We start from the raw sequence: 28,000 nt of genomic DNA, 5'->3' as shown, positions 1-28,000 counted from the left end.
CAGGAATAGGTAGTAACTCGCGAGGTAGCACTGCTAAGCATAGCCGGCGGCAGTGACTTCGTACGAGTACCTCAGTACGACTGTGTCCCCAGACGCTGCCCCTCCTATTGTGCCCCTCTCTCGCATTTTCCTCCAGTCCTCTTCTTCTACCATACCTTACCTACCTACCTACCTACCGCCATCTCACCACTTCCTCTCTTCTCTTCTCTTTTTTTTCCCTCCTCACTTATTACTCCAGCTCTTCTTTTCCCAGAGAATTCTCTACTCGCCAAGTCCCGCCATCCACCTTATATCTATCTACCTGTCCTGACCGGCTACAAGACCGTGCAGCATCGCACAAGAACATCCACGATCCCAGACCGTAGCCTCGAAGCTGTGCCGCGATGATCGACTTCAGATCGCCTGGCTTCCTCTTGGGGCTGGTGCTCCTTGTTTGTCTCGTTCAGCCGGCCGCTGCTTTTGGCGCCGGCAACATTGCCTCTGTCTCCAAGGTCGAGGGCCAAAACTGTACGCCAGCCGCCTGAGCTCTCCTGCCATCCTCTCGTCGCTGACTCTTTTGACTTCACAGGGCGACACGGTGACATCGAAGATGCCTTGTTGTCCCTGGCAATGGCCCAGGCCATCAAGGGAGGCCGAAAGTTCAACAAGCGGACCATCGCACGAGTCTACTTTGGCAACTGGCTGCGTGACTACTCCCAGGCCATCGACGTGGCCACCGTCAAGATGGTCTCTGCCGAGGCCATCCGACTGCTCCTCTGCGTCCTCGGCTTCATGTCTTTCGGATACGGCTCCGGCGAGTTCGAAGTCACTGCCGAGCGCCTCGGCTGCTACCGCCCCGAAGATCACATCGACAACCCCAAGGGCTATGCCGAAGGCCTCGACGCCCGCGACTTTGACCCCCGCCTGAGAGGTCCCGTTGACGAAAACGTCGAGCTTGCCATCGACCCGGAAACTGGAATGAAGAACTACATTGCCAACGAGCGAGCCGGCATCATGACCTCTGCGAGGCACGTCCGCAACCTGTTTGGTCGATGTATCGAGCTGGGTCGCCGGTACAGGCGCTCGGGCAACAAGCCGGAGCTTTACGAAGCTCTCCGGCTGATGGGAACTGGACTGCACTGCTTGGAAGGTATGCACATGATTCCGTTACATGAGCTCATAAGACGGACACCGCAAAATATCTAACCGGAAGCAGACTTCTTCGCCCACAGCAACTACGTTGAGCTTGCGCTCATTGAAATGGGCGAGCGCAACGTCTTCCCCCACGTCGGCCGCAACACTCAGATTGAGCTGGAAGGTGCTCGTTATCCCGTCTATCCCATTACGACGGGTACCTTCGGAGGTGTAGACTTCCTCCACTCTGTCACCGGTGAAGGTGAGTGCACATTCTCTCCCATGTCTCGTGGCACTCTTTCACTAACAGGCCTTCAGTATCGGACAAGTTGACTCAGAATGAAATTGACGAACTTGAGGGAGCCCTCAACGAAGGCAAGTCCGGCGATACTAGCCTGCTCCAGAACCTGCTCAACAACCTGCCCCCTGGCATCTTGGGCAATAACAACCAGGGAGAAAAGCTTGACGAGATTCAGCACAATGCGGCTGCCGCCCAGGAGGAAACCGAGCCCGTTTCGCCCAGAGATCCCGAAGAGTTCACCATCTACGTCCAGAAGATCTACAAGCAGATCATGCCCGTTATCGAATTCCACGATAGCATCATGAAGAGCATTAGCGGTGCCATTGAAAACATCCCTATCCTTCCCAAGGTCATTGAGCAGTTGGAGGAGCAGCTCTCCATCTTTGTCTTTTCCATCATTGCCCCCTTCATCGTTCCTTTGATTCACCAGATTAGGAACGAGCTGCAGACCGGATCTTCGGAGATCATTGAGAGCAGTAAGAAGGAGCAGCACATTGTCTTTGATGACGACTACTCTTCTGATCCCACTCACTCAATGCTTTCTAAGGATCACTTCTCCAACGTGAGTTGCTCATCCAGAATGCTTCGGCGAGGCTTCACGGGCTAACCTAATTGCAGATCCTGAACGAGATTGCTGGCCGAACTGCCGCCAGGATGCTTCACTGGGTTGTGCCGCAGATCATGGAAGCTTTTGACGACGACTCGGTCGACGTTGATCGCTTGCTGGACCGTATCGTGACCGGTGTCATGCACCATCCCGCCCAGCGCGAAATGGGCTATGACGGTGCTGCCGAGGCGCGACAGCTCATCTTCAACTCTGTTCAAGAGTGGTGGAGTTCCATGAGTGAAGAGCAACAGGAGGACTACCGCCGCAAGCTCTCTCCTCGCGGCGTCATGAACGGCGAAAACCATAAGGAGGGCGTCCACGATACCGGTCACGGTTGCGCAGGCAAGCTGAAGATGCGTAAGGAGTTTGGTGAACCCGAGGGTGTTGAGGACCAGATTGCCGGCGCAGCCGCAAACGCCATTTTCTCAGGAGCCACCGACGCCCTGTCCGGGTTTGTCTCCCAGAATGCTGGAATTGATCTTCCCTCATCTCGACATGAAGAGTCGAGTGGTGGTGATCCTATCAGCGGTCTCATCAGCGGCATGGCTGGCAGCCTGCTGGGAGGGGCCTTTGAAGGCTCAACTAAGAGAGAAACCAGCTACGAGACTGGACAAGATGGCTCTTATACCCAGCGGCAAACTGAATACGGCCAACAGGGAGATAGATACGGCCAGGCCGAGTACAGCCAAACTTACCGCCCCGATGGCGGACGCGAAACCGAATACCGACGCACTGAGCAGCAGCAATCGTACGGCGGAGGCTATGGTGGCTCCAGCTACGAAGAGAGGCGCGAGACTCACGAGAGCTCCTACGGATCGTATGAGCAGCACACCGAACGACGCGAGTATCGCTCCACGGAGGACAGCTACGGAGGCGACTATGGCCAGCGCAGAAGCGATAGCAGAGGATCCAATAAAAGCCGTAAGAAGCACCGCCACAGCCATAGCCATAGTCACAGTCACAGTCACAGCAGTCACAGCCACAGCCACAGCCACAGTCACAAGCACAAGCACAAGCATCATGAGAGTAGCGATTCTGACGATGGATCAGGGAAGGAATACGGGGACCGTGAAGAAAGCAGCCGCCATCATTCGAGCTACGAACGCCGCGACGAAGACAGCTACGGTAGCGGCGGCTACGGACGTCGTGACGAAGACAGCTATGGCAGCGGCGGCTACGGCCGACGCGAGGAGGATAGTTATGGTAGCGGTGGCTACGGACGCCGCGAGGAGGATAACTACGGCAGCAGTGGCTACGGACGCCGCGAGGAGGACAGCTACGGCGGCGAATACGGATCCCGAGAGGAGGGCGGCTACGGCAGACGACACGGCCACCGCCGCGACGACGACGATGAGGCCGAAGACGACGAGTACAGGTCCCGAGATCGCGGCGGCAACAGCGGCGGTTATAGGTTCTAGTCAAATGTCGGTTTGGGAGTGGGCTGGCGGCCATGTGGGAAACTATGTGGCCCTTGATGCAATATAGCAAAGGTGCAAGCTATTTATGTACTAGGCATCCAAGAAAGAGCTCACTGCCCGAGTAGGGAAGGGTTCTAGGTAGTGATGTATACCAATAGAGAACAGGCGATGTCAATTGAAGAAGCTGAAGGTGATTGGGGTTGTGAGAGATTATACAATGTTGCTGAGGAACCTCGAACAGTTCTTGAAAAGGCAGAACAAAGCAGGAAAACGTTGGAATACCCATGGCCGATGTCCTGAACAGGCAACTCTCGCCCGTCCGGATCATGTCTTCCGCCACGGGATACACCGGCACAAGTTGCAGCAGCATCAGCATCGATTTCTATTCATGCATACGTCTTGCGGAGGGGAAGAGCCTGGACTCTCTGTCAAATTTGATGCTAACAGATGAAAGCGTGACAAGGGAAACATACTCACCCACTCTTTTCCCCTCTGTTCTCAGGATCTCTTCGTATTGTTTCCCGTGCATGTATGCGAGTGAGTCGTCTCACTTGTATGAGATCTTCAAACTTTCATTAGACTCTTTGTGTTCCTCTTTTCTTTGTTCGAGTCTGAGAGTGAGTGCGTTTACAAAGAAATGAACATAGGTACCTAGTCTGGCTTGGATGGATTCAAGGTAAGGTAGGTAAGAGATGGATATACTAAGGTACATGCGTTCTGAATTGTTAATGTATTCGGGTATCACCAAGGATTCATGGAGTGGGTAGGTATGTATGAGTAGCATCCGATATCCGTCCAGCTGCTTCTGGCAACCCGGCGGCGCTCCGTGACATTTGACGGGAAAACAGGGCGCTAGGCAAGGAGCCGATGGCAGTGGTTTGAGGGTATGTATGCATGTATGTATGTATGTATGTATGTATGTATGTATGTATGTATGTATGTATGTATGTATGTATGTATGTATGTCGTCGGCAGACGAGCTTTCATGTTGCCATCCAATTCGCCGACGTCTGAACAAAGATGTCGGGACCGGGAGTCTAAGGGATCGCGGCGCTTGTCGCTTGTACACAGGATCCATGACTTGATATACATAACTTAGTGGGTGCTTTGTGTTGCTTCAAAGGTCGAGTACAAGTAGAGCGGAGGCGGGAATGCCCGCACTGCCTGGTGGACTACCTATGTATCATCTAAGAATCGGTCAATTGCCGAGCCGGCCGAGGGTTCGGGCTGAAGTCGAGGCGAAGTCCGTCTCTATCGCCATGTGTGAGCAGCACAATGATGGATATAGTACCGAGACTCAACACGGAGCAGGGACACACGTGCATGCCCACTCGAGAACGGATTCAGGGACCTGATATTGACTCTGCGCTCTTTTTTTTTTGCTCACAGGCATTGTTAGCATGTTTGATGGGAGAGGTGGAGGTACAGGTACAGGCAAAGGGACGGGACCTTGTCAGCTTTGGGCTTTGGGGCCGGACAGGAACGGGCAAGTGACCATTGGAATCATGGGAATCAAGAGACCCGTTGTTGAAGGAGGCCACACAAGTGTTGAAATGCTGCTGGTTTCTGGCCCCCCCGGATCCTGCCAGTGTCATCTCGCCCGCAGCCCTCGATCGCTCCATACGTTCGTTCACCTGGGCTGGGACAGGACAAGGGGGGGGGGGGGGGGCTCTGGCCGACGACGCTGAGCTACATATGGATAGCCGCCAATGAGGTCCAGGATTAGCGCCAGGGCCACGGGGAGAGACTCCGGACTTTGATGTCACCCAGACGGACGGCTGTTGGCAGCTTACAGCATGTATTGCCTGTTGCGAGGAGAGAGTTCATGTTGTCTGTGGTGATGTGGTTTTGGGATTCCGCCAATCTCGCTGATGGGCGAACCCAGATACATACATGTAGAGTAGGCGGGTAAAGTTAACCGCCTGTCGGATTTGAATAAAACATGTCCGGTAAGGTAGGTGTTTTCAAAGTGTCCAATCATCGACCAAACACCGCCTTGGACAGCATTCCTACCTATCGACCGAATTAAACATCCACTCAGGGAAAGCCGAGAATAGAAGAAAAAGGTCTGCCTGCCGGGGTGGCTCGCAATTGCAGCGGTAGGTACGAGTATTATGTATCGGCCGGGATGGCGGCCCTCTGCAGCTGTGATCGCCACGACTAGCGATGCCTCCAAGCACCCGCACATGCATACACGAAAAGGGCGCTTGGCGGATTCTCCTCTGAACGACATCACCATCCTGTTGGTACTTTGCCTGATCTGGTCTCCCTCCGTGGTGCTACAGAGATGGCTGCCATGCTAATAATGGTCTGTGGGAGCAGGTTTTGGAGACGTGCCCCATCAAAGAATCTTTCCATGCTTACATACCTACTGTAGGTAGCTGCTATCTACGATACCAACCTCTACTTCGACCTCTGCGCCGCGCGAGTATAAAGCACCCGTGGACGGCATAGCACGGGCACTGGTAGCAGTACGCAAGGTACTAATGGCCCTGGTATTGATGTTGGCTCTATGTATCATGTCGAACGGCATTGCTAGGTACCTCCCCATCAATGCTGCTGGCAGCTCAGCGTCTGCCCCGGGCAAGCAGAGGCAGGTTGTACAGAGAAAGAGAAGCTCAGCCAAGCTTGCGCCATGTCTTGGATTGGACGGGTTTGACTGATTGGCGACTGTCAAGGCCAGATTGCCCGTAACGCCTTGGGGTCGTCGTGGGTGGTGTTTTTCTCGCCATGTCACGACAGGTTCCTGAGAGCACATGTCACGACAGGTTCCTGAGAGCACAGCCATTCTCGTTCATCTTCAAAGTTGTTATTGAAAGCAGAGACATACACACACTCACACACACTCACACACACTCACACACTCACACACACTCACACACACTCACACACTCACACACTCACACACACACACACCTGCACAGCAGACACGCCACTTTTTGGTGTCTGCTTCTGCTTCTGTTCCGACTTACCGTCCAGCCGCCCCGCCTGCCTCCACCACGACGCAGGTTGGGCGTCCAGTGTCAAGGCCTGTGGCCCTTGTGCAGACAGGTGATGGTCAGGTAGCGGTACAAGGCAGCCCCACGGCCTAGCACGCCCCCAGCACACGTCGATAGCGCCTCCACAGCGCCTCCAGCACGGGGTAGTGGTGGGCTGGCAGCCTGGCAAAGCCTGGGCTCCCTTGGGACACCGGGAGTTACCTACTGCACGTTCAGCCGCCCCAGCCAGTGGCCTCTCCAGCGCTGCTGCCCGCTGGACGGCTGCCCGGACTACGGGTTTAGCGCTGGCCCCTGGACTCCGCCCGGCTGCGGCGGTACCGGTACTTTGCGCCGAGCTGCAACGTCGCTGGCCATCAATCCCTGCTGTGCCGTCGACGCCTTTTTTTTTTTCCTCATCCTGATCTCGACTCGCCCGGCGGCCCCCCTACGCCAATTTGCTTCCTCCAAACCACGCTCGCGCGCTCCCCTCGACTTTGTCTGTCGAACAGCCTCCCCCCTTCGCGGCCGCCTCGCCTCGCCCTCGCCCTCGTCCCGGCTCCTCTGTCTTGTCCTCTCGCCGTCGCACCGCCGGTGCCGCGCAGACCATGACTGCCGCCTCCCGCCTCGCCAGCAATATGTGTTAGAAGAATGTGTGAGTTCTGCTCTGCTCTGCTCTGCTCGCGCTCGCGGCCGCTGCCCTTTCAGCTGTTGCTGCTCCGTCGACACACTTGTGCAGCGGCCAAGACTGCCCCTACGTGACCCCAGTCTTGGCGGCCGGCAAACTGACGTCTCACAGCGCTCTCCGAGATTCGAAATGTCGTGTATGTCCATGCCCGCCAACGAGATGCTCTGCTTCGTTCTTTGATGCCCTTTTTGACGCCGTCGCCTGCTCTTCGCCTTGCTCTTCTTCCGTCGTCACCGCCCTCGTCGCCCTCATTGCGCCCTGGCGGGTGCAATCGCCATCGTCGCCCGCTTCGGCCTTTGAACCCTCCAGCCCTCTCCGCTTTGTCTGCTTCTCTCCGCCATGACCGGCTTCCCTCTCCTCATTGAAGCGGCAGTGCCGTAATCCATGTCGCTTCCCTCGTGGCATCTCACCACTACTATTCTTTCCTCTCACCAGCCATTTCTTCATCTTCGTCTTCCTCGCCCTCACCCTCACCCTCAATCTCCGCCGCCCTCTGCCGCAACCAGCTGCCCTCCGCCTACTGACTCTCCACCACTAGGCTTCTCTTCAGTAATCCCGTCTGGAATGGCGCCAAAACGGTGCCCACCACCATCATCAGGAACATCACAGCACTCTCCGTGCGTCCCATCCCAAACCCCTCGTCCTCTCCTCCCGCCTAACTGCCAGCTGACGTGACTGGGTCCGACAGAGTCAGATAGCATACGAAGAGCGCATCGACAGCAACATCACCACCCTGACCACCACCAACGCCGACACACTCAATGGACTCATTCAGGGTTTGTTATACGTTCCCGACATCAGCCGAATGCCGTCTTGTGATACCCAGCAGTACGACTTCATTCCCAGAAACGTCACCCGCCGCGCCAACCTCCCTCCGACCAACTATAATCTCATCGCCCTTGCCCCTTGGTTCAGCATCGACTGCACTCAGGCCTATCTCGCTGCCGCCCGCGCCGATCCCATCCGCGCTTTCGTCTTTTACAAGCCGAACAACTCCTCCAACAAACCCCAGGATGTCAACTCCCCCGTCTGGAACCTCGACGACGATGGCGCTTGGAAAGACCAGAACCAGTATCCCGTCTTCGCCGTCTCGGGACTCGAGGGCCAGAAGATGATGACCCAGCTCAGCCTGTATTCGGGAACCGTCGAGCAGATTCCTCACGGCCAGGAGATTTCGCAACTCTACGGCCCCAACCCGAAGGACTACGTCCGAATATGGACCGAGTTGAACATGAAGAATCCAACCAACATCCCGGCCCTGTGGATATTCTTCCTCATCGTCATTGGCGCCTTGCTCTTCATCATCGGTGGAATCTCAATCACCATGCATCTAGTCCAGAGGCGGCGGCGCATCTCTCTCAGGCGTCGCGTCATGTCCGGCGAGGTCGATCTGGAGGCCATGGGCATCAAGAGACTCACCGTACCGTCGACATTTGTTCAGGGATTCCCGCTCTTCACCTACAACCAGGATCCGGACCAGCTCAGTGGTCAGTCGACTCCCTCTTCTCCGACAGTGCGTGGAGCCTCTCGAAGTGGGAAATCCTCCAGGAGGCACCATCGACGTGATCGAAGTGCCCAGAGCGATATCATATCACCTAGTGAGCGCAGCATCCGCAGCACACGGAGTGTGCGGAGTAAGAGGTCAAGCATCACAGGGTCCGACACCACCGCCACCAACTTCCAGCCTCGATGCCACATCTGCCTCGATCGCTTCGAACATCGCGTCACCGTCATCAAGGAACTGCCCTGTGGCCACATTTTCCATCCAGACTGTATAGACGAGTTTCTTCTCGAAAACAGCTCGCTGTGTCCGATGTGCAAACATTGCATGTTGCCCCGTGGCTACTGCCCCCCCATCACCAACGGAATGGTCCGTCGCGAACGCGCTCTACGGAAACTCCGAGGCAGGGTAGATTTGGACTTTTCTTCTCTGGAGTCTGGCGAGAGCAAGCTCAAAGGCTGGGGCAAGAAGATTTTCCATCCGGGAAGCCATGCAGCTTCGCCTGATGTTCCATTGACGCCAGTCAAGGTCAACAAGCCAAGCAAAGATGCCAGTGGGAAGAAGGCGTCAACGACATCTTCTGAGCAGACTGTCGCGGAAACAGAAATCAGAGAAGCATCGCCAACGACGCCGTCCGGAACAACAACGCTCATGGATGTATCCGAATCGGAAGAGGATGCCATGGGAGAGACGCCAGCCGTGGTAACGCAACCCCCGGCGCCGACAACACGAGCCAAGACTCGAAAGCCTCAACCGCGTGCTCTGAGGTTGCTGCCCACGGCTCCTGAGGGCGTCGAATTGGTAATGGCACATCCTGCAGGTGGCCATAGCCCTTCGTCGTTTGCCCGAGAGCGTATGCGGGAAATTGCGAGCCAAAACGCGCCTTTTGACGATCCGGACCTGAAACGTCCCAAATGTGAGTTTGCTTATCCTTTTCCTTGTTATTCTTCTTTTTTTTTCTCCCTCCCTAAGCTTGGGCTAACGTTAATCCTCAAGGGCGACGTGTTGTCTCGAGCGTGTTTCCTGGATTCATATGACCTGTACTTCGCTTGCTGCCTCTCCCTGATGACACTATTTGACTGCTTTAAGATATAGCATGGCGTCGGCGTTCTGCTTCTCTTTGGATGGTTGCTTGCTTCTGCCACCCTTTCTGGCTTTCTTGTTTTCTTTTTTTCTTGGGCGTGTTGGAACAACATACGTTGATGATCCCGCTGCGTTTCCGCTTCACGACAACGACCCTCAAAGCTCCCTCGTCGCCTTGGACGATTGACCCCCCATTGTGAAGAGGAGACGGATGATACGACTGTTCTACGAGCAATAGGCTGGCGGGGCGACGCTTACCGATTTACGATGCTACGCACTCTTCACCTAAATTTCTTCAGCTTGAAGAAAACGAGCGATATAGAGAGGGCTTGGGGCACCTACGACTACTACCATGTTTGTAATGGCGGGGCCCTCCCAGGAAGGATAGGTGGCGTTTGGGGCGGGCGTATTCTTTCTGTATTCCTATCAGGGATGTTTCTGTCTCAATGTGTCGTGTTGGCTCAATGGCTAACCACTTTGCACAACGGGAAGGAAAAAGGCGACACATTTTGGGGCAGATCCGGACGGGTTTGATGTTTTGTCATGTACTTATGCGAGGTTCAAGGGCTGTGTCGGTGCAGTCTTGGGTACCTTTTTCACTCCAGAAGAGAGTAAAATACTATGATGATGACCACGCCGCTGTCTTAAGCCAAGGAATATTTGGGACAAGTGCGAGAGTGAGTTTGGTTTTGTGGACGTTGCAGTAGACAAAAGACAGGAATTTCATCTTGGCCTGTCTGAATCCTGATCCATGAACGAGCAACTCAACTGCCGAGGGGAAAAGAGCGGAAAGTGAAAAAAAGTGTTTTGATTCATCCATTCCACCTCTCGTACTCTTGATTGAGGATTCAATGCCTTGTTCGTTCTAATTATACAAGCGCGAAAGATGAAAAAACCTGGTTCTCCTTTAAAAACAAGGAACGCCTCCTTCGCGGACGGGGGTATATAGCATGCATACTCTCCTCCCTCGATCAATGCCCCTGATGAGCCTTTCCGCTCACCTCGACATATACAGATGTGGAATCAAGGCGGACGGGTAGGGGTACGAGCGGTATTCGGCTTGGTCTGCTGCTGCTGCTGATTCCTTTGATTTCCACAGCGTGACAGGTTCAAGGGCGGGGGCCACGAGCTTTTGGGGAGGGGTGTCCCGTTTCTTCGCTTTGTTTGTTGGAAGACAAAACGAAAAGAAAGGGAATCTAATGCTTTAGGCCTCATGTCTTTCAGAATGGCTGGAACTTCGACCCTCCCATGTGACAAGATTCGTGGAAGCCCCAGAGGTAGAGAGGAATTTTGCGTTGAAGAGGGGGGACGCAATGCTGCATCCTTTATACGCCTAGCTTAGGCGAGCGCTGAGGCTTCACGCACCCTCCTCCATCTTCGACGCATCTTTATCCGCATCTTCATCTTTGACGTCGGCCTCTTTGCCATCCTCGCCCTTTACATCCTCTTCTTCTTCTTCTTCTTCTTCGGGATCCGGTGTTGCAGATGACATCCTGGTGTCCCCGTCGTCAGTCGTATTCTCCTTGACCTTCTTGGCCACGACATCCTCCTCGAGGTCATCTTCCGCTTCGCGCTTTGAGGCAACGCTCTCGGCGCTGGGACTTTTGGACCGCTCAAACCGGGGCTTGCCGTCCGCGCCCCGATCCCCGGGCGTGGAAGACGTTTCGACCGCTCCGGCCTTTTCGTGGGCGTGTTTCCGGCCAACCGCGGCCTCGAGGTCGATCCCCTGCATCTCGATGCCATCTTCGCCCACGAGGCTCGTCGTCTCCGACTGAGGGCCCGTGTCACCAATACCAATCTCATCCGGTCCCCTCACATGCGGCGCCTCCTCTTCTTCCTCTTCTTCTTCTTCTTCTTCCTCCTCCTCTCCCTCTTCGTCATCTTCCTCATCACCCATCGGATGGTCTTCTGACGGGGCCGCAGCCGGACGGCCGCCCTCGCCCATCATGTCGTGCCCCTTGGTGAGCTGGCTGACGGGGACGATGCCGGCCCTCTGCTCCTGCCTAAGCAGCTCGCCTTGCGTGACGCCCCTGGAGGCCCCCATGGACGGCACGCCGTTGATGCTGACGGAGACGGTCTCGATGCTGCCCACGCCATTGGGCCCGTCAATCGTCTCGGTGCTTTCGCTGTGGATCTGCGCACCGGCCGGCGCCACCGCCTCGCTGACGCTCTCCGGCGGCGTGCTCCTCCTGATCAGCCAGGGGATGGGCGTCAGCAGCGCTCCTCCCAGGGCTTCGTCCGAGCCCACCGCCACCGCGGCAGGGTTGCTCCACGACACGGCCATGGCGGGGTCGTTGGGCTCGTCTCCGTTGAGCTGGATCGAGGACATGTCCGGGATCGGCGGCGGCAGCGGATAGGTATCCGTGCCCGACGTCACGGCCGCGACCCGGTCCAGGGCGTGCAGGTACGACGCCAGCGCCTTGTAGTGCGCGCGCGGGCGCAGGATCAGCTCGGCGATCCTCTGGATCGTGTGTGGCGGGTACGACTTGAAGCTGGCGATGTGGCTCTTGATCTCGTCGACCATTTCCGCAAGCTGCTTCGGCAGCGCGCCGGGCTCTTTGGTCTGCTGCTGCTGCTGCTGCGACGACGAGGAGGCTTGCTGCTGCTGATGTGGCGGTGACGACCGCGGCTGGGATGTCGCGCCTGGCGCAGGCTGGTCTTGTGCGGGCGCATTCTCCTTGTTGGCGTCGTCGGCGAACTGCTCGGCTGGCGATGAAGACGGCGGGGAGATGGGTCGTCGTGTGTCCGGATACCGCGAGCGCGGCACGGGGGGCGGCAGCTTGGGGATGGGAAACTCGTTGTGGACGATCTGCAAGTACCCCGAGACGATGTCTCGTCAGCAATCTTCCTCTCGCGTTTCGACTGGCTGCATGAAGCTTCTCCCGCCGCCGTAGATGCTTCCGCGACAGCGCTGGGAGAACAGACAGACAGATACGCACCTTGTCTAGGCGCGCAAGGATCTCGTCGCGCAGGGCTGGCCAGGCCTCTCTGCAAGCAGACGAAGCAATCATCAGAAGTCAGCAAGGCTTTCCGGCTAAGGATAGACAAAAGGCAGAAAGAGGATCAAAGTATGAGCCCACGTACGAAGCCACGAGCTCTCCGGCGGCGGTCCTGCCAAGCAAGTCATTGTCGCTGTCCACTTCCATGGGCAAGAAAAAAAGGAATTCGTGCGTGAGTGGTGATGGGTATCAAGAGATGTTCTATGCCACACCAGTCGAAGGCGTTTTGGCTGCAGCTGATGAGAGGCGCCTACCCAGTTAAACTACCTTAGGTATTGACTTGGTGGGGTTTGCAGCAAAGCGAGACTACAATGATGGCTAAGTGCATATATATGATGTGAACATGTTCAACCAGCGTGGAAACAACCAAGCAGTCATTCACATACAAGGTATCTGCTCGAGACTCGTCGCATCGTAGGTAACAGGAGCATTCCACCCTTCTTCTGTTTCTTTAGACCATATCACAGCTAGTCACTGGAATCATATGCTCGTCTAGCCCCTATTGAGACAAACACTCGAGGGTAAAAACCTCGTCAAACAAGGAGTTTATTACCAACGTCAGCACGCTATTAAGAGCTGATACTCCTCAGCTTTCATCGAATACCATCCAACGCTCAACCAAACTGATCCATAAAGCATAGCACAGATCCCAACGAGCCTAGCACCACTCATCAAGCGCTCTCCAGCCTACAAACTCGTTCTCTCAAAGATCAAACCTGGCCTCGCTGTACAGCCACTTGGCCGGGTCAAACACCACCTCAAAGCTCGTCGCGTCAAACGTGCCAATGGCGCAGCTCAAGTCGTGAAAGCCCTCCAGGCCCGTCACGGGCAAATCTTGCTCGGCGTCCGTCTCCTCGTGGAGATGCCAGCCGCCAACCCGCCTGCCGTTCCTCGTGAAGAAAATGTCGACGCGAGGCTTGTGCGAGCCCGTTGGGGCAAAGGTCATGCCAATGCCGTACGTCTCGCCCTTGCGGTACTCGTCGGTAAAGTCTTTGCCTCCCCATCGGTCGTTGATGTACTTGTGACCGTCGTCTCCATGGACACCCAGGCTACCGCGATGCCATCCTGGAAGGCGGAATGACGGATAGGGAAGGGCCGTGAAGCCCAAGGCCAGATTGATGGTGCGGCTGTCGCGGCGAATCTTGACCTCGTAGTAGATGGTCTTTGGCTGGTTCGACACCGTCGGGTCGTGCTCGCGGACCACGTAGAGAGGAGGGTAGCCGATGATGCATCGATCGGGGCTGTTCTTGGCCGTCTGGCCCTCCCAATGACCAGGCCCAAGCCACTTGAGGGTTCCGTTGAAGCCCGCTGGCTCCATGAGCCGGATGTTGTTGGACTGGAGAGCCGCCCTGCCTGGCTCGTCGAGAACCATGGGCGGGACGAGAGGAAACTGCCGGCACCACGCCTCGCCGGCCTCTGCCTCTTCCTCGGTCGCGTTGTTGGCTGGCGACCTGTCATAGCCACTGAATATCAGAGGCGGCGGCGGGAAGAGAGAAGTATCCGGCACGGCAGACTGCCAATCGTGCGCCGCGGAAGACTGAGAAGCATGGGCATTCGACGGAGGGGCTGTCCAGTCAGCCTTGCCGGCAGACGGCGGAGGTCCTGGCGGCGGCGCATAGTCTTCCTTTTGGTGAGAGGGAGGCGGTCCTGGCGGCGGCGCGTAGTCTCCCTTTTGATGAGAGGGAGGCGGTCCAGGAGGAGGAGCATAGTCATTCTGCAAGTGTGACGGCGGCGGCCCCGGCGGAGGAGCATAATCAGCTTGGTGCTGCTGACGCCCCGGCGGCGGTCCAGCAGGCGGCGCGTAGTCTTGTTCCTGTCGCTTGCCGGGAGGCGGGCCAGGAGGAGGCGCGTAGTCGTCGAACGTCGGCTGCTGCTGCTGCTGCTGTGCCTGGTAGGTCTGATGGTGCTGCTGTCCCTGGCCTTGATACAGCTGGTGCTGCTGCCCTTGCTGGCCGTGGTATGACTGCTGCTGCTGCTGGTGCTGCTGCTGCTGTCCCTGACTCAAGCCCTGCGACCCCAAAGGCCCTCCTCCCACGGCGGCACTCCCCTGCGTGCCATACCGCCCCGACGACTTCCCATCGCCGCCCTGCGCCGGCCTCGGCGGGGGATCATCGCTCCTCTCGTTCCGGCCGCCAAAACACATTGCGCCTTTCCAATGTTCTAGTCCCCGTTGTGTGGCCGCTCAAGCGCCTGTTCAAAAGTGTGTGAGCGTGTGCGAGCGCGCGTGAATGTACGGGCGTATCTCTTGTTGTCCTCAATGGCAGTAGTAGAGGGCAAGAAAAGGGCACTTTCGTTCACAGCTTTCCTTGATCTCACTATGCGGTGCGGAAAGAATAACTAACGTGTAAGAGGATGAAATGGAGAGAATGGACTTGTTAGAGGAGGATTTGAGTGTGAAAGGAACAGAGAGAGCCGTCTGTGTGTGTTTATCTATAAGAACAGAACCAAGCCGAACAAAGAAATCGAGACGCGGTAAGGGTATCTAGGTAGGTTAATACCTTAAGTACCTAAGGTATGAAGAAGGGAAACGGTTCCAAGAGTAAGCGGAGAGGCTTTGCGTTTAAGTTGCCAGTGACGTTTTTGTCACTCCTTGTGGCTGTGCAAAGCCCGTGTCTTGTCCCTTTTTCTTTGCCTTCCAAATCTTGTTAGCAGCTCAATAGCATCAGCTTCTACTAGCAGTGCGCTAATGCTGCTGCTTAAATAGTGGGCTTGAGCATTCAAATTGGATTGGAGTGGAAAGTGGGTGGCGTTGCGGGCGGGGAATCTCGCCGCAGTTGGAGAAGTCCTGGAGTTTGGCGCAACACGCAAAAAAAGAGCAGAAAAAGGAGGCACAAACACGCTCGGCTGTCCGTCAGATGACGCCGGACTGAGGCCTCGGACAATGCAAATGCGCTTGCACAGCCCGCCAAGTCCACCCGAGATTTATCAAAGACTTCACGAGGCGCAAGAGGTTCTTGTTTTACAAATACGCACACAGAAACCACGTCATACACCAGCGAATATCAATTTGTATTGGAGTGGCCAAAGCACTCGACGCCGCTTCGTGCCGTGAGAAACCATGCAGAGACATACCATACCTAAATGTCGCGCTAGACTCGGCCAATATTACCATCAGCCTCCCAACAAACCATTCATTACCATCTCATTACCATCTTCATCCCAGTCCAAAACGTAAACAGACTGACTTTCCACCCTCTCCCATGCGCGCAACGATCAACTACCCCACGAACTGGCGTCGGCTTCGTCAGGATAAAAGAAGGCGACCACGCCAATGATGCAGTACACTGCACACAGCAGAGCTCCCTCGAGGTAGTTGCTCCGGCCGTCCAGGACCAGAAAGTTGACCATGAACGTGGACACAAACAGGCACACCGTCTCAAAGAGCGTAAAGTACAGCGTCATCTCCTTGTCCATGATCCAGCCCAGGATGACAACCAGCGGCGTGACAAAGATGGCAATCTGGATGGAGCTGCCAATAGCAACGCCAATCGCGAGATCCATCTTGTTCTTCATCGCCACGGTTACGGCCGTGACGTGCTCCGCCGCATTGCCCACAATGGGCAGGACAATGAGACCGATGAAGATCTCGCCGACGCTCGACGTGGCGACGACGTCTTGGATAGAGCCAATCAGAAACTCGGCACATGCCGCGACAAGGCCAGTCGTCAAAAGCAAGAGGATAACGGCTGCCGACTGCGTCAGGTGCTCGCCCTCCTCTTCCTCATCGAGGCCACTCGCCGTCAAGGCGACCAGTGGCACCTGAGCCGGGAAGAGGGCACCGGGGGGTCGCATCTGATGGTTCAACCTGTCGGGAAGAGAGTTGGTGCGTCGAATGCCATAGCGGACGCGTGGAACCGGACCCGCGGCCATGGAAGCCAATACATCGGGCTTCTGGGCAAAGACTGGGGGCGCCAGGTTCTTGACAGACATGGATCGTAGGCCAGGGAATGGCCGCTTGGACGTTTCGTTGCCGCTATCCGCAGTTGGCGCGTTCTGAATGGCAAAGTCGACGCGGCGAGGCTCTCCGTCCCCGTCGCGAGTCTGAGACTGCTCGGGCTGCTCGCTGATTGCCTGCTGAGCGTCGCCGTCGGCATCACGATGGCGGTGGTGACGGCGATGCTTCTTGTACTTCTTGCGCATCTGCCGGATGCTGGATCGCCTGTGCTTGTGATGCGACCTCTCTTCGTCCTCGACAGCCTCTTCGTTCGTTTCCACAGACGACAACCTAGGAAACTGCGGGCGCGAGGTAGAAGCTTCAGAAGACTCTTCCTGGGGACTGGTGGTTGTGGTGCCAAAAGACGATGTCCTAGTAGGCTGGAGGTCACCAGTCTCGACAGACGCCACGGACGACTTTCTCCTGCGCCCATGGCGAAGGACCTTTCTCATCGCGCGGCGAACTGTATCCCGCGAATGACTCGAGTCGTCAGAGTCGGAGCTTTCAGACGAGCTGGAATCGGAGCTGGAAGTCTCCAGCCAGGCAGCGGCGGGGCCAGGAACGGATTCGGCATCGACGATATTTTGCGGAGTGGACTCGTACAGATATGCGTGCGACTTGAGCTGGAACATGAGATATATGACATATACCAGTAATAGAATCTACCAATTTGTTAGACGGTGACGGATGCAATGGATCAGGCAAGAAAACTTACAACGCTAGTGCCGCGACTGATCTTGAGCGACTCGTGGTCAGCCAGATTGGGGTCGCTGAAGGAGGCGTGAAATGCCGTCTGATAGCCCAGTTAGCCGAACAGTTCAAACAAGCAGAGAAGCAGCGGGATTATGGACATACGGGCAAAACCAGACTGATGACACTCAAACTAAGAAGACAGGCGCTCATCTGCGTCACGGTGCTGTTGTAGACCTGCTCCCGGAAGCGCAGACCACCGAGGAAGAAGCCCATTCCCAAAATGAGAAGCAGATTGGCCAGGATGGAACCCAGCAGAGACGCTTGGACGATACGAATCTCATTCTTGACCAGGGCAATGATGAAGATGATCAATTCCACGGCGTTACCAAACGTCACGTTGAGCAGGGCGCCAAGGGCGTCGCCCATCTTGAGGGCCACCGACTCGGTCGCGAAGCTGAGGAGGCCGGCGAGGGGGATCACGGCAATGCAGTTCATAGCGAAGACGATGCCGCTGTTGACGTTGCCAACATTGGCGACGACGATGCCGACGGGCACAAAGACCAACAGGACATTGAACCAGCTGTGGGTGAGGACCAGCCAGAAGCTCCTGCGAAACTCCTGGACAAAGGTGCGCTTCTTCTTCTTGTCGCCGTTGTCATTGTCGGTTCCGTTGCCGGTTCCCGCCGTCTCGGGGGCAGAGGTATTTGCGAGGGCCTCCTTCGTCCCTACGATAGGCCCCTGCCTCTCATCCTGCGCGGATGGCGCTGACGCGCGCTTCTTGGCGAATGCGGACTTGAGCGAGCGGCGGCCAGGCTTTTCGTCGGCGCTGGGAGCATCGGTGCTGCGAGCGCCATTGCGGCTGTTGGTCTGGTCGTTTGGAGTGGCTTTGGCGGTGGTGGTGGTGGTGGTGGTGGTGGTTGTGGAGGTGGTAGAAGTAGTTGCGGCGGCGCGCTCGTGCTTGTTCAAGGGCGGCAGGTCGCGAAGCTCAGTATCCGGCCGATCGGAGAGTCCATTCGCTCGGGCAGCTATATCGGGGTCTGTTGAGGCTTTCTTCATCGAACAGGTGTTGGAGAGCAGTGGGCGCGAGACGGTACGAGCAACAGCAGCAGCTACCTAGATAAGCAAATGCAGAGACAAGTGTGCTGAGATTCAGACGAGTGATGAATATCACAGAAATGATGGTGTCGAGAAGAAAGAGGGGGGAAATAAGATCCCGGAATGGAAATGGGAGGAAGAGGGTATCCAAAGGTCGGGCGAGAGGGCCCCCCCTATTCTACCTGTGCAAATGATCTATAGTAACTGTGTGGATCACACTAAAGTCGTTAGTTTGCGATAGCGCCGCGCTAACTAAAAGGTATATAGATTTATATAGGAATTGCTAGTAAATAGAGGTACCCCTGTGTGGCACTTTTTAGTAGAGGAACAGACAATAATAAAGATAACCAGGCATAGGCAAAAACACTATAGTAAAACACTATAACATGCGTTCACAAAACGTTTATTAACATTAATAATATTTATATCCGCTAAAATATTACTGCAGCCACCTCTAATTTTAAAGTTATTTATATTAGTAAATGCAGCTTTTAAAGCTTTTTAATCTTATACGTAAGATAAGGGTTATGCCCTAGTTAAAACATAACTATTAAACTATTAAAATAACTAACTGCGTTATTATAATATTGCTTATGTTTATAGAAATAGCATATACTAGTTTAAGTCTGCTAGACTGTATAAATTAACTATAAAATACACTAACTGTCTATTTAAGATAAAGATAGTCTAGAGGAAGGATATAAATAATCTCTAGGTTTTAAGGATCCTTTATAGCAGCTATAATTATAACTTTAATCTAGTAATTAGTTTTCCTAAGCATTAATGCGCAGCCTTAATTAAAGACTAGAAGAATACTATTATAACCTTTTTAAATTATTTAAATCTTATAGCTAGGGTAATTAATAAGACTGTTAAGCTTTAATATCTTAATATCTTTCTTATAAAGAAGGACATCTCTAACATATGCTAGGAATTTATTAATAATATATACTAGGGCTAAATATTAACCTAGGCTGTAATTACTGCCTTTTACGCTAAGGAATATTATTATAGACTTAAGCTTAATCTTAAGGATTATTTATAATATCTGCTAGTCCTTATAGATTGCAATCTTAAGCTTTAGTATTATTATTTAAACCTGATAATACTTAATATTATATATAATACTAACCGCTATAACCTAAAGCTTTTAGAGATTAATAGTATTATAGCTCTAGGCATAATCTTCCTTTTAGTGTTTATTATTTTACTAAAGGAGGATACTAAGCTATTTAAGTAGACTTTAAAGAAGCTATATAAGATATTCTATTAGTATGCTTCTTAATATAGCTTTACAGCTAATGCCTTTAATCCTCTTATTATTATCTTAGATTTTAATGCTATAATAAAGGCCAGTCTTTAAATATATTTCTTATAGGCGTAGCAGCAGCTTTATATATAGCATATAAGAAAGAATATTATTAAAAGAGTTAAAATGTAATAGGTAGCTAATAATAATAAGCTCTTAGCCTTTAATAAAGAAAGCTACTGCTAAGAGTAATAAAATAACTTCCTAAAGTCTTAGAAAGATCTCCTTTACGCTTTAATATAGGAAGCTTTTAATCTTAACTAGCATAAGCTTTAAGCTGACTATTAGTAGCAGGAAGACCTTATTTCCTATATTAAAAAAACCTATATTACTATATAGTAATAGTAGGCTTTAGCATAGACTAAGATATACTGTAATTTTAGGTATATAATAACATTACCCTATAAGGCATAGTACTTAAGCTCTTAAACATTCCTTTATAATAGAAATTGCTTTATTTATAATTTAATTAAATCCCTTATCTAGTAGAGGAAGATTGCTGTTAATAACTATAAGGCCTAGGTTAGCTGTAAGACTTACTGTAATTAAGATTCCTATTAATTTAGCCTTTATAACTTAGCTATTAAGAAAGTCTTATATAAAAGCTTATAAATAGTCTAGGATTAGTATAATTTAGTAAAGGCAGCGCTGTTATATAGTTAAGTATTTAATTAGCTATTAGGGAGCTGCTTTAGCTTATTTTTATTATAATTTAGACTTCCTTATTATTATATTATTACTAACTATTTTAAGCTTTAAGTTAAAGGGACTTGCTGCTAGGTAAAAGTAGCGAGACTACTTAAGCTTAGTTTTTAGGACTAGTAGTGGCTGCTTTATAAGGATTTAGTATATATATTAATCTCCTTATTTAAAGTATAATTTTTATAAAAATCTAGCTTAAGACTAACCTGATTTAAAGAATCTAAGACCCTTAAGTAATGCCTTGCTAGCAGTAACCTTAAAACACTAGAATCCCGCTCTTAATTAATCTATAAGATAGTTAAAAGGTATAGCAGCCTAAGGCGCTGTTAGCAGTACTATTAGAGGCACAGCAACCTATAACAGCAGCACTATTAGCAGCATAGTAACCTAAGGCACTGTTAATAGCATTATAACTGCTGCTATACTTATAAGCATCTGCATAAGCCTGGAGGCATAAGGAAGCTTTTTAAAATGCCCTAGCTGCCTATATGCCTATGCTTTTATGCAAGACCTTGGCTGCCTTAATAAGTGCAGCAGCACAGCCGGCTATAACGCTAATACTATAGGCTGCGCCTATAATCCTTTAGGATGCTGTATTTCTATGCATAAATATTTAAAATTAGATAATTTAGCGCTCTGCAGCTAATTAGTTATCCTTAAGGAGGATTCCCTTATAATTTAAGCTGGTTAACCCTCTTATAGGACCTAGGGCTGGCCCTTAGTCTAGATATGTTAATTGGCTGCGTTTTTTTAAGCAGCTGGGCTTGTGGCTGCCTATCTTAATTAGCCTTAACTTTATAAAAGGAGGCTATTTAGGCCTGCTTATTTTAACTCCTTAAGAGCAGCTAGGCATTTAAATTTAACAGTAAAATGCTATATAAATTCTAAATAGTATAGGGCTATTAATAAGGCAAGCTTAGCAGCAGCAGCAGCAGTTATAATTGCCTACTATAGGCAGCCTTTAGCTATATAAGCAATGCCTCTAATTCTAGCTTTTTAAATAGCTTTATTTAATTAATTAACATACCTTTTATAGTATCTCTGCTTTTATGCTGTTCCTTTACTAAAAAGTGCTATATGGGGGTACCTCTATTTACTAGCGATTCCTATATAAATCTATATACCTTTTAGTTAGCGCGGTGCTATTATAAACTAATGACTTTAGTGTAATCCACACAGTTACTATAGATTATTTATATAGGCAAAATAGGGGAGGCCGGGCGAGAGAAGGCGGGAAGCAGAATCCCTTTTTAAGCTGGAAAGAGGCGGGCTGTGGCTGATGGGGAATGTGGATGACGCTGAGCGGACAGGGGGAGGCGCCACGCCTTTGATAAGCTGTGCGCTAGATCATGTACCTTGTGTACTTGTCCTCAACTTGAAGTTGATCTTTTGAGCACCGAGCACGCGCTCAAATGCCAAAGTCCGAGAAGAGGCAGCCCTTACTTGATACCTACTAGTACTAGTATTATCAGAGAATAATTCACCCTTATTTGTCTCTCAATGGCTATGCCACATACTACCTTTCAATCCCGGCTCCGAAGTCAGTAAACCATAGGTACCTACCCACCCTCAGGCACTTGGGCCACCAAGGTACATGCGCAGCACGCCAAGAAAACCCAGCCCGTTCAAAGTCTAGCGCATGATTCACCGTGGGGGAAGCAAGGCGGTGGCCTCGCACCGCCCAATCAGAGCCCCCACCTCGGTGCTGCAACGACATCATCGCCAGGGGCCCCGCCGAAATGCGCGCTAGCTGCGGTCAAGGCCAACCGAGCATCTGGATGGCATTTTGAGCTGCCTTTTCTTGTCTGTCCCTGATTGACCAAGCAGTCAATCAGCTCTCACAAAACGTCATTCTTCCTCTCAATTGACGGCTTTTCATCACTCAAGAGTCGCAGAATCAAGATCATGACTGATGCACACATTCTGCGCGTTCCCTTCTCCCCCCTCCCTTGTGCGAGTCCACCGAGCCGATTCCCGAGACTCGCCAACCCCAAGGCCAGACAGGGTCCGAGACATGGCAGTCTAGAGCAACACCGCCAGCATGCCATTGAATTCACAGCATAATCACTTTTTTATTTCTTTTCCAACAGGCTCATTCAGCCTCTGCAATCATCAAAGTATCGGATAACAACATGACCAAATAACACCTTTCCCGAATCCATTGGAACCTTCCAATTCATGTTTGCCCTCTCAACAACCAGCATCAGCCCATATCCCCACACTTTTCAAGCGCGGTCCTTCAAGGCTGGTCCCCTGAAATGACAAACCAAGACAACCACCACCATCAGAAGAAGTTCCCGTCTCCATATGTACCTTCTCCATAGGTATGCATCCTTCCACCTCAAATTCGTCCACCCGGACAATTTCCCTCCCACATCCATCGGACCAAATTCACCGAAATCGCCGCCTCGGCATAAAGAAAAGACACACGGGAAATCCAAGCCAGGAAATTCCATTCGAAGCCAAAAACAAAAACCACGTGCCCCCCGGCAATAACAGCTCCCCAAATGCTTCAAACCACCCCCACACATACATCAGCCTAGACCCCTTGCTTCGCCACACTCTACGCCGTAACGAACCTAGAAGGCAAAGCATCAGCCACACCGCTCCATGAACTCCAGCTAACGGTTGTACGCGTAAAAGAAGCCTGTAAAACAAACCGCAGCAAACATGACGTTTTTTTCGATCCAGTCGCTCCAGGTGAGGCAACGAGCAAATCTCTCAGTGCATCCATCATAATACATGAATGTAGTCCCCCCCTAGCCATCGCTCTAAAACTTCCCTTTGAATCAAGAGAACCCATTGATGACGTACTTCAAGAGGGCACAACACAACGCACACCGTGCAACCCCGAAAAGAAAGATGAGCTGATGTTGATGCATTCATCGCGTCCCGTAGAAATAAAGTCAAGTAGGGAATCCCCCCCCCCCCCAACAAAAAAAACCAACGGAAGCCAGTGTTACCCTCGGTGTAGTAAAAAAGAAAAACAAAAGTCGTGTGAAACACCGACTCGGCATTCATCATCCGGCATGTTGCACTTTTCTCACAGCGCCAAGAAAGGCGCAAGGGGGGGGTTTTTTGCAGGAAGACACCACCGCCCGTCATCTTGTACCTACCTTGCGCAGACAGGCGATGGTCTCCAACCCATATGGTCAGGTAAGGTCATAATCGTAGGCAGCTGGAGCACTTTGCAACAAAGATCAAACGAGAATCTCATCAGACAGATTCATGAGGGCTTCACAAGAAGAGTCAAGAAAGACATTTCCAAGAAAGTAAGTAGTCTGGTAGTATTACAATTCCATACCCGCAAATATCATCAACCACACAAATCTCAATATCCCCTAAACACAAAATCCCTCCACGCGAGAACACAGAGAGCAAAAACATACAAATCGAAAGAAACAAATCTAGATACTTATAAGCCCTCCCACCTAAACTTACACAAAAAAAAAAAAAAAAAAAAAAAAAACAATGCAGCCATCACAGAAAATCGAGATGCAGGTGTACCTGGTGCTTTTATATAAAAGGACAAAGAAACAAGAGAGCTCAAAATTTCCACGATACACACACCCTCACATAAACAACAATGCTTTCCCCCATAGTATTTCGACTCCTCCTTACAAACCCCCTTGAAGAACGATGAACAAAAACGGAGCAATAAACAGCAAAAGCAAAAGCAAAAGCACTACCTCTCCATTCTGTGTTTCTTTTCCCCCTCCTGCCCCCTTCAACCCAAGCTAAAATGTCAAATCATAGGTAGACTCCGCTAAATGTCCTGCCAAAACAATGCCCAACAATACAGATTTGATAACAAGAAGTGACAAGTACAACAAGCGATACAGGTATATAGAACAACAAAACCCAACACACTGAATCAAACAGACTCTTTCCGAACTGAAGGGAAAAGAGGGAGAAGAGGGAAAGAGAAAAGAGAGAGAAAAGGGCATTGTACCACAGACTTTCTGATGCCGCATCACAAAATCCCACAACCAAGTCCAGTCGAGGCATGTGTAGTCGTGCGTGAGTGTATTTGCTTCATAACAGCCTCCACATGAGCGCAATATACGATTGGCAAAGATCATGCTAGTCGAAATACAATACAAAGGAAAGACAATGAAAAAGCTGTGAAAACAGTGCCAAATGAGGCATGCCCCTCCCCATCCAGCGCACCCTGTAGTAGTATAGGCCCACATAGGCACGAGCTACTCTTGACCAGTTTTTGTAAGTTGGGGGAAATATTAAACAGGCTGAACGATATCTGCTTTGCGCGCTCTGATGATTACAACTTGATGTTGGCAAAATTCGGCAATGCCTCCTGTATGGAAATGAAGAAAAAAGATGTACCAAGGCAACCACTTCACGCCTTGTCAATACCTCGAGGACGCAGAATCAGGAGATGAAGACGGCGCAACGGGGAGCTTGTCGGCTGGCTCCGGCGCAAATCCGCAAGTATTTCTTAGAAAGATGATGCTTTGTCCTTGTTTTCCAAGGCCATAGGTTATCGCTCATCGCCGCCCCTGGCTTTGCCTCGTCTCCTGAAAAAGTCCATGACGCGCTTGGCAGCTCCACTGCTTCCCTCGTGGCCTCGGTAGTCTCCCTGGTCGTAAGCATCCGTGAACCGCTTGTGGCTCTTTTGTAACACTCCACGGCCAGTACCAATTCCTCGCCCGTCGAAGCCTTCGGATTGGGTATATCCGTACTGATAGGGCCCCTGTCGAGCTCCCGCGGAAGGCTGGCGCATGTCAACCGACGTCTCGGATCCACTGTTGAGGTGTGTACCCTGCTGAAGATACTGGGGGACTGCATTCGGTCGTCTGGCAGCGTCTGCCGGTGCTAGGTTAGGATTTTGGTTCTGATTGGGCGGCATGGCCGTATCTGGCTGCTGGCCATCGTAGGCGTTGTCGAAGAAGGGTGTGCTACCTCCGTGGGTCGTCACGATCCGTCCAAGGTCAGCAGTGCGAGGATTTTGGATGGGCAAGTCTTGCGAAGAAGGGGGGGCGCTTCCGAGATCCTTGGAATTGCCAAAGGACTTGAGGGAAAAGGACGCGGGGAGAAGGGAGAAGCGTCGGCGCTCCTTTTTGTCGATGGAATCCTGAGAGCCATTGATGCTTCCGCTCGCCTTCTTTCCGAGGCCGAGAGTAAAGGATCGGCGGGATGCCTTCGAGTCTATCGAGGGCCGCGACCGAGGCTCTTCTCCCGCAGCCATGCCAGTGTTGGCCATGCTGATGGGAGGGTATTTCTTGGCCTTTTCGGCCGGCTGGTCCGACTTCTTTGCCTTGCGCCCGAACACGGACCCGCTGCGGCCCAGGAGCTTGGAGCCAATGTCTCCTATCGTATTGGACCTCTTGTGTCCCTTGCCATCACTGCTCTTAGGCTCATGGAAGCCTGACATCCGCGCAAACTTGGGGGGCACGTTGGTGCTGGTTCGCCCTAGCTCCTCATCATCGTTGCCAGCGCCGGCAGGCTGCTGAATACGGCCCTGAACATTGGTGTCAGCAATGGCAGGAGGCACTGGTTGACCATAGTTGCCTCCGGACTGCAAGCCGAGAGAAGTGGCAGACTGCATAGAGTTGCCGGTGCGTGGACGAGCGTTTGCTGCGGGAACGCCCATGTTGTATGTGTTGTCGGCAGCCGAGCGAGCGTCCCGCGAGGAGAGCGGCGGCTGAGGGATTCCACTCGTTTGCGCCCCGGGTGGCGGCCCTCTCTTTGACTGCGGTCGTGCCATGTGCCTGTCGTCCAGCGACAATTCTTCCTGGGCCGACTCGTGATGATGCCGCGACGTTGTCTGGGCCTGATGTCTGGACACTTCTGGCTCGGTGGCACCGCGTTGCGTCTGTGTGACGGGCGCGACATATTCGACCTGGACAGTACGACGCTTGGCGTCCTTGGACGTGCGCTGGGTAGTTTCGGGAGGCGAATCGATCTTGCCGTGCGTCTTGGCCAGACCACCAACGACGGCGGGTTGGGGAGATTTTTGCTTGGGCGCTTCGCGGACGGAGGCGCTCCTCGTAACCATGGGAGCCTCGGCATAGTCCGAGCCCGCCGCGCTGACACTCTGGACCTCTGAGGGTGATGTCGTCGAGCTCGTGATGAACTCGACGACGTGGGCATACTCGCTCAGCCAGCTGTGGCGAGCAACCTCGAACAAGTCCGCTCGCTTTCTCGGGTTCGGCACGAGGATTCGTCGTAGGAGATCTCGAGCATGCGGCGTCACGTATTCGGGGAAGGTCAGAGGCGTGGTGACGATGTACTTGTACAGAAGGTTGATATTATCGCCTTCCGGGTTGGCAGGGTCGTCGTCGAAGGGCAGATAGCCGGCCAGCATGGCGTACTGTTTGAATTCCCGAGTCGTTAGCTGTCTGGCCAAAGAAAGTAAAGCAAAAGCAAAGGATCCTCTCTGGACTCACCAAAATGACACCACAGCTCCACACATCAACCTTTCTGCCAGTATACAGCGAGTCGCTAACCACGAGTTCTGGCGCAGCATAGCATGGGCTGCCGCAGCTGGTCTGCATCAAGTCACCCTTGCGCATACCATTGGGCTTGACTTTGTCGATGCCAAGCCGCTTCACGTACTCGCGATCCGACAGGTTGAGCTCCTCTTCCTCCGTCAACTCGTCACGGGGGTCAAAGGTGTTAGCAAAGCCAAAGTCCGTGATGATGATGTTGCGGTTTCGATCGAGGAGCAAGTTTTCCAGCTTGAGATCGCGATGGACGATGCCCTTCTTGTGAAGGTAGCCCACTCCGGAGACCAGCTGGGCAAAGAGTCGGCGCGCCGAGTTGTCCTTCAGATACCGATGGTTCAAGATGTAGTCGAAAAGCTCGCCTCCCGATGCGTATTCGAGGATAATGCCAATGTATCTATCAGTCTCAACCATGTCTATCAATCGCACAATGTTCGGGTGGTGGATGCCGCGGAGAATGGTGACTTCGCGCTTGATCTTGGCCAACCGCGACGGGTTGTGGCCAACGGTGTCTCTCTTGATGAGCTTGATGGCAACCTGCATACATCCCGTCAGCACTGCCCGGCTCTTTTGGATATCACACCCCTCTCTTGCCTCTCATTGTCGCTGCGGGCGACGGGGCAACAAGCAAAGAGACTCACCTGCACGTTGCTATCCTGCTTCCATCCAAGCTTGACCTTGCCAAACTCTCCCTCGCCAATGGTGTTTCCAAGGATAAAGTCGCCAAACTTGGTGGTTGCCTTGCTATTGCGGCTGTGGTCCTGGCGACTTCGGCCGCCTCGTCGCTCCTCGGACCCGGCAGTCATGGAGATGACGGGAGGGGGCGCCGCGGGATCGACGTCCTGAGCTAAGCTGTGGTGAGTAGCGCCTCGGCCGTTTGGTTCCTCGCCGTTGGAAATGACCCTGTGCAGGCTCTCGCTTGCCTCGCGCGAGGACTTTGAATTTGTCGCCGTCTGATGGGTGCGGATGGGGATGGGGATGGAAGAAGGGGGTTCGGCGGCATGGCTTCCACGAGCACTGGCGGGCTGAGCTGAGGCTGAGGAATCCTGCGGAGTGTGGTAGTTGGATGCCCTCTTGGTCCTGGCATGGTCAGCAGCGCCGTTTGTGTCACCACGAGA

General features: G+C 52.7%; 6 protein-coding genes across 7 annotated transcripts; 2 read left to right on the top strand and 4 right to left on the bottom strand.

The window, feature by feature from the left end:
- Positions 1-209: 209 nt before the first annotated feature.
- On the top strand, positions 210-3,439 carry TRIREDRAFT_79405 (uncharacterized protein; the record flags this gene model as incomplete). Its single annotated transcript, XM_006966626.1, has 6 exons — positions 210-507; positions 569-1,129; positions 1,193-1,375; positions 1,432-1,976; positions 2,033-2,865; positions 3,052-3,439. The coding sequence occupies exons 1-6, from the start codon at positions 384-386 to the stop codon at positions 3,437-3,439; spliced, it is 2,634 nt and encodes an 877-aa protein (XP_006966688.1). The 5' UTR covers positions 210-383.
- Positions 3,440-7,626: 4,187 nt separating this feature from the next.
- Positions 7,627-9,014, top strand: TRIREDRAFT_28655 (uncharacterized protein; the record flags this gene model as incomplete). The annotated part of the gene is made up of 3 exons (XM_006966429.1): positions 7,627-7,719; positions 7,791-8,615; positions 8,706-9,014. Coding segments are annotated over 3 exons (1,227 nt in total), but the record flags the coding sequence as incomplete, so codon positions are not given.
- Positions 9,015-11,043: 2,029 nt separating this feature from the next.
- On the bottom strand, positions 11,044-12,832 carry TRIREDRAFT_108906 (uncharacterized protein; the record flags this gene model as incomplete). The annotated part of the gene is made up of 3 exons (XM_006966521.1): positions 11,044-12,495; positions 12,626-12,674; positions 12,771-12,832. 3 exons carry the CDS (start codon positions 12,830-12,832, stop codon positions 11,044-11,046), a joined length of 1,563 nt encoding a protein of 520 aa, XP_006966583.1.
- Positions 12,833-13,412: 580 nt separating this feature from the next.
- TRIREDRAFT_31415 (uncharacterized protein) lies at positions 13,413-14,210 on the bottom strand (the record flags this gene model as incomplete). The annotated part of the gene is made up of 1 exon (XM_006966431.1): positions 13,413-14,210. A coding segment is annotated over one exon (798 nt), but the record flags the coding sequence as incomplete, so codon positions are not given.
- A 1,688-nt stretch (positions 14,211-15,898) lies between these two features.
- Positions 15,899-18,483, bottom strand: TRIREDRAFT_19432 (the record flags this gene model as incomplete). 2 transcript variants are annotated; one of them, XM_006966415.1, is made up of 4 exons in its annotated part: positions 18,042-18,483; positions 17,475-17,954; positions 17,335-17,412; positions 15,899-17,242 (listed from the first exon to the last, which is right to left on the bottom strand). In XM_006966415.1, the coding sequence occupies exons 1-4, from the start codon at positions 18,366-18,368 to the stop codon at positions 15,899-15,901; spliced, it is 2,229 nt and encodes a 742-aa protein (XP_006966477.1). In that variant the 5' UTR covers positions 18,369-18,483. The 2 variants fall into 2 exon arrangements, with proteins under 2 accessions (XP_006966477.1, XP_006966478.1); XM_006966416.1 differs by lacking the exon at positions 18,042-18,483 and having other exon boundaries at positions 15,899-16,405; positions 17,183-17,281; positions 17,475-17,906.
- Positions 18,484-24,916: 6,433 nt separating this feature from the next.
- TRIREDRAFT_64196 (serine/threonine protein kinase) lies at positions 24,917-27,688 on the bottom strand (the record flags this gene model as incomplete). The annotated part of the gene is made up of 3 exons (XM_006966520.1): positions 24,917-26,749; positions 26,826-27,419; positions 27,524-27,688. The coding sequence occupies 3 exons, from the start codon at positions 27,686-27,688 to the stop codon at positions 24,917-24,919; spliced, it is 2,592 nt and encodes an 863-aa protein (XP_006966582.1).
- Positions 27,689-28,000: the final 312 nt, after the last annotated feature.

Source organism: Trichoderma reesei, assembly GCF_000167675.1.
Source record: "Trichoderma reesei QM6a unplaced genomic scaffold TRIREscaffold_13, whole genome shotgun sequence".
NCBI lineage: Eukaryota > Fungi > Ascomycota > Sordariomycetes > Hypocreales > Hypocreaceae > Trichoderma > Trichoderma reesei.
Note: the sequence above shows the minus strand (reverse complement) of the source record. Positions and strands in the feature narration are given on the sequence as shown.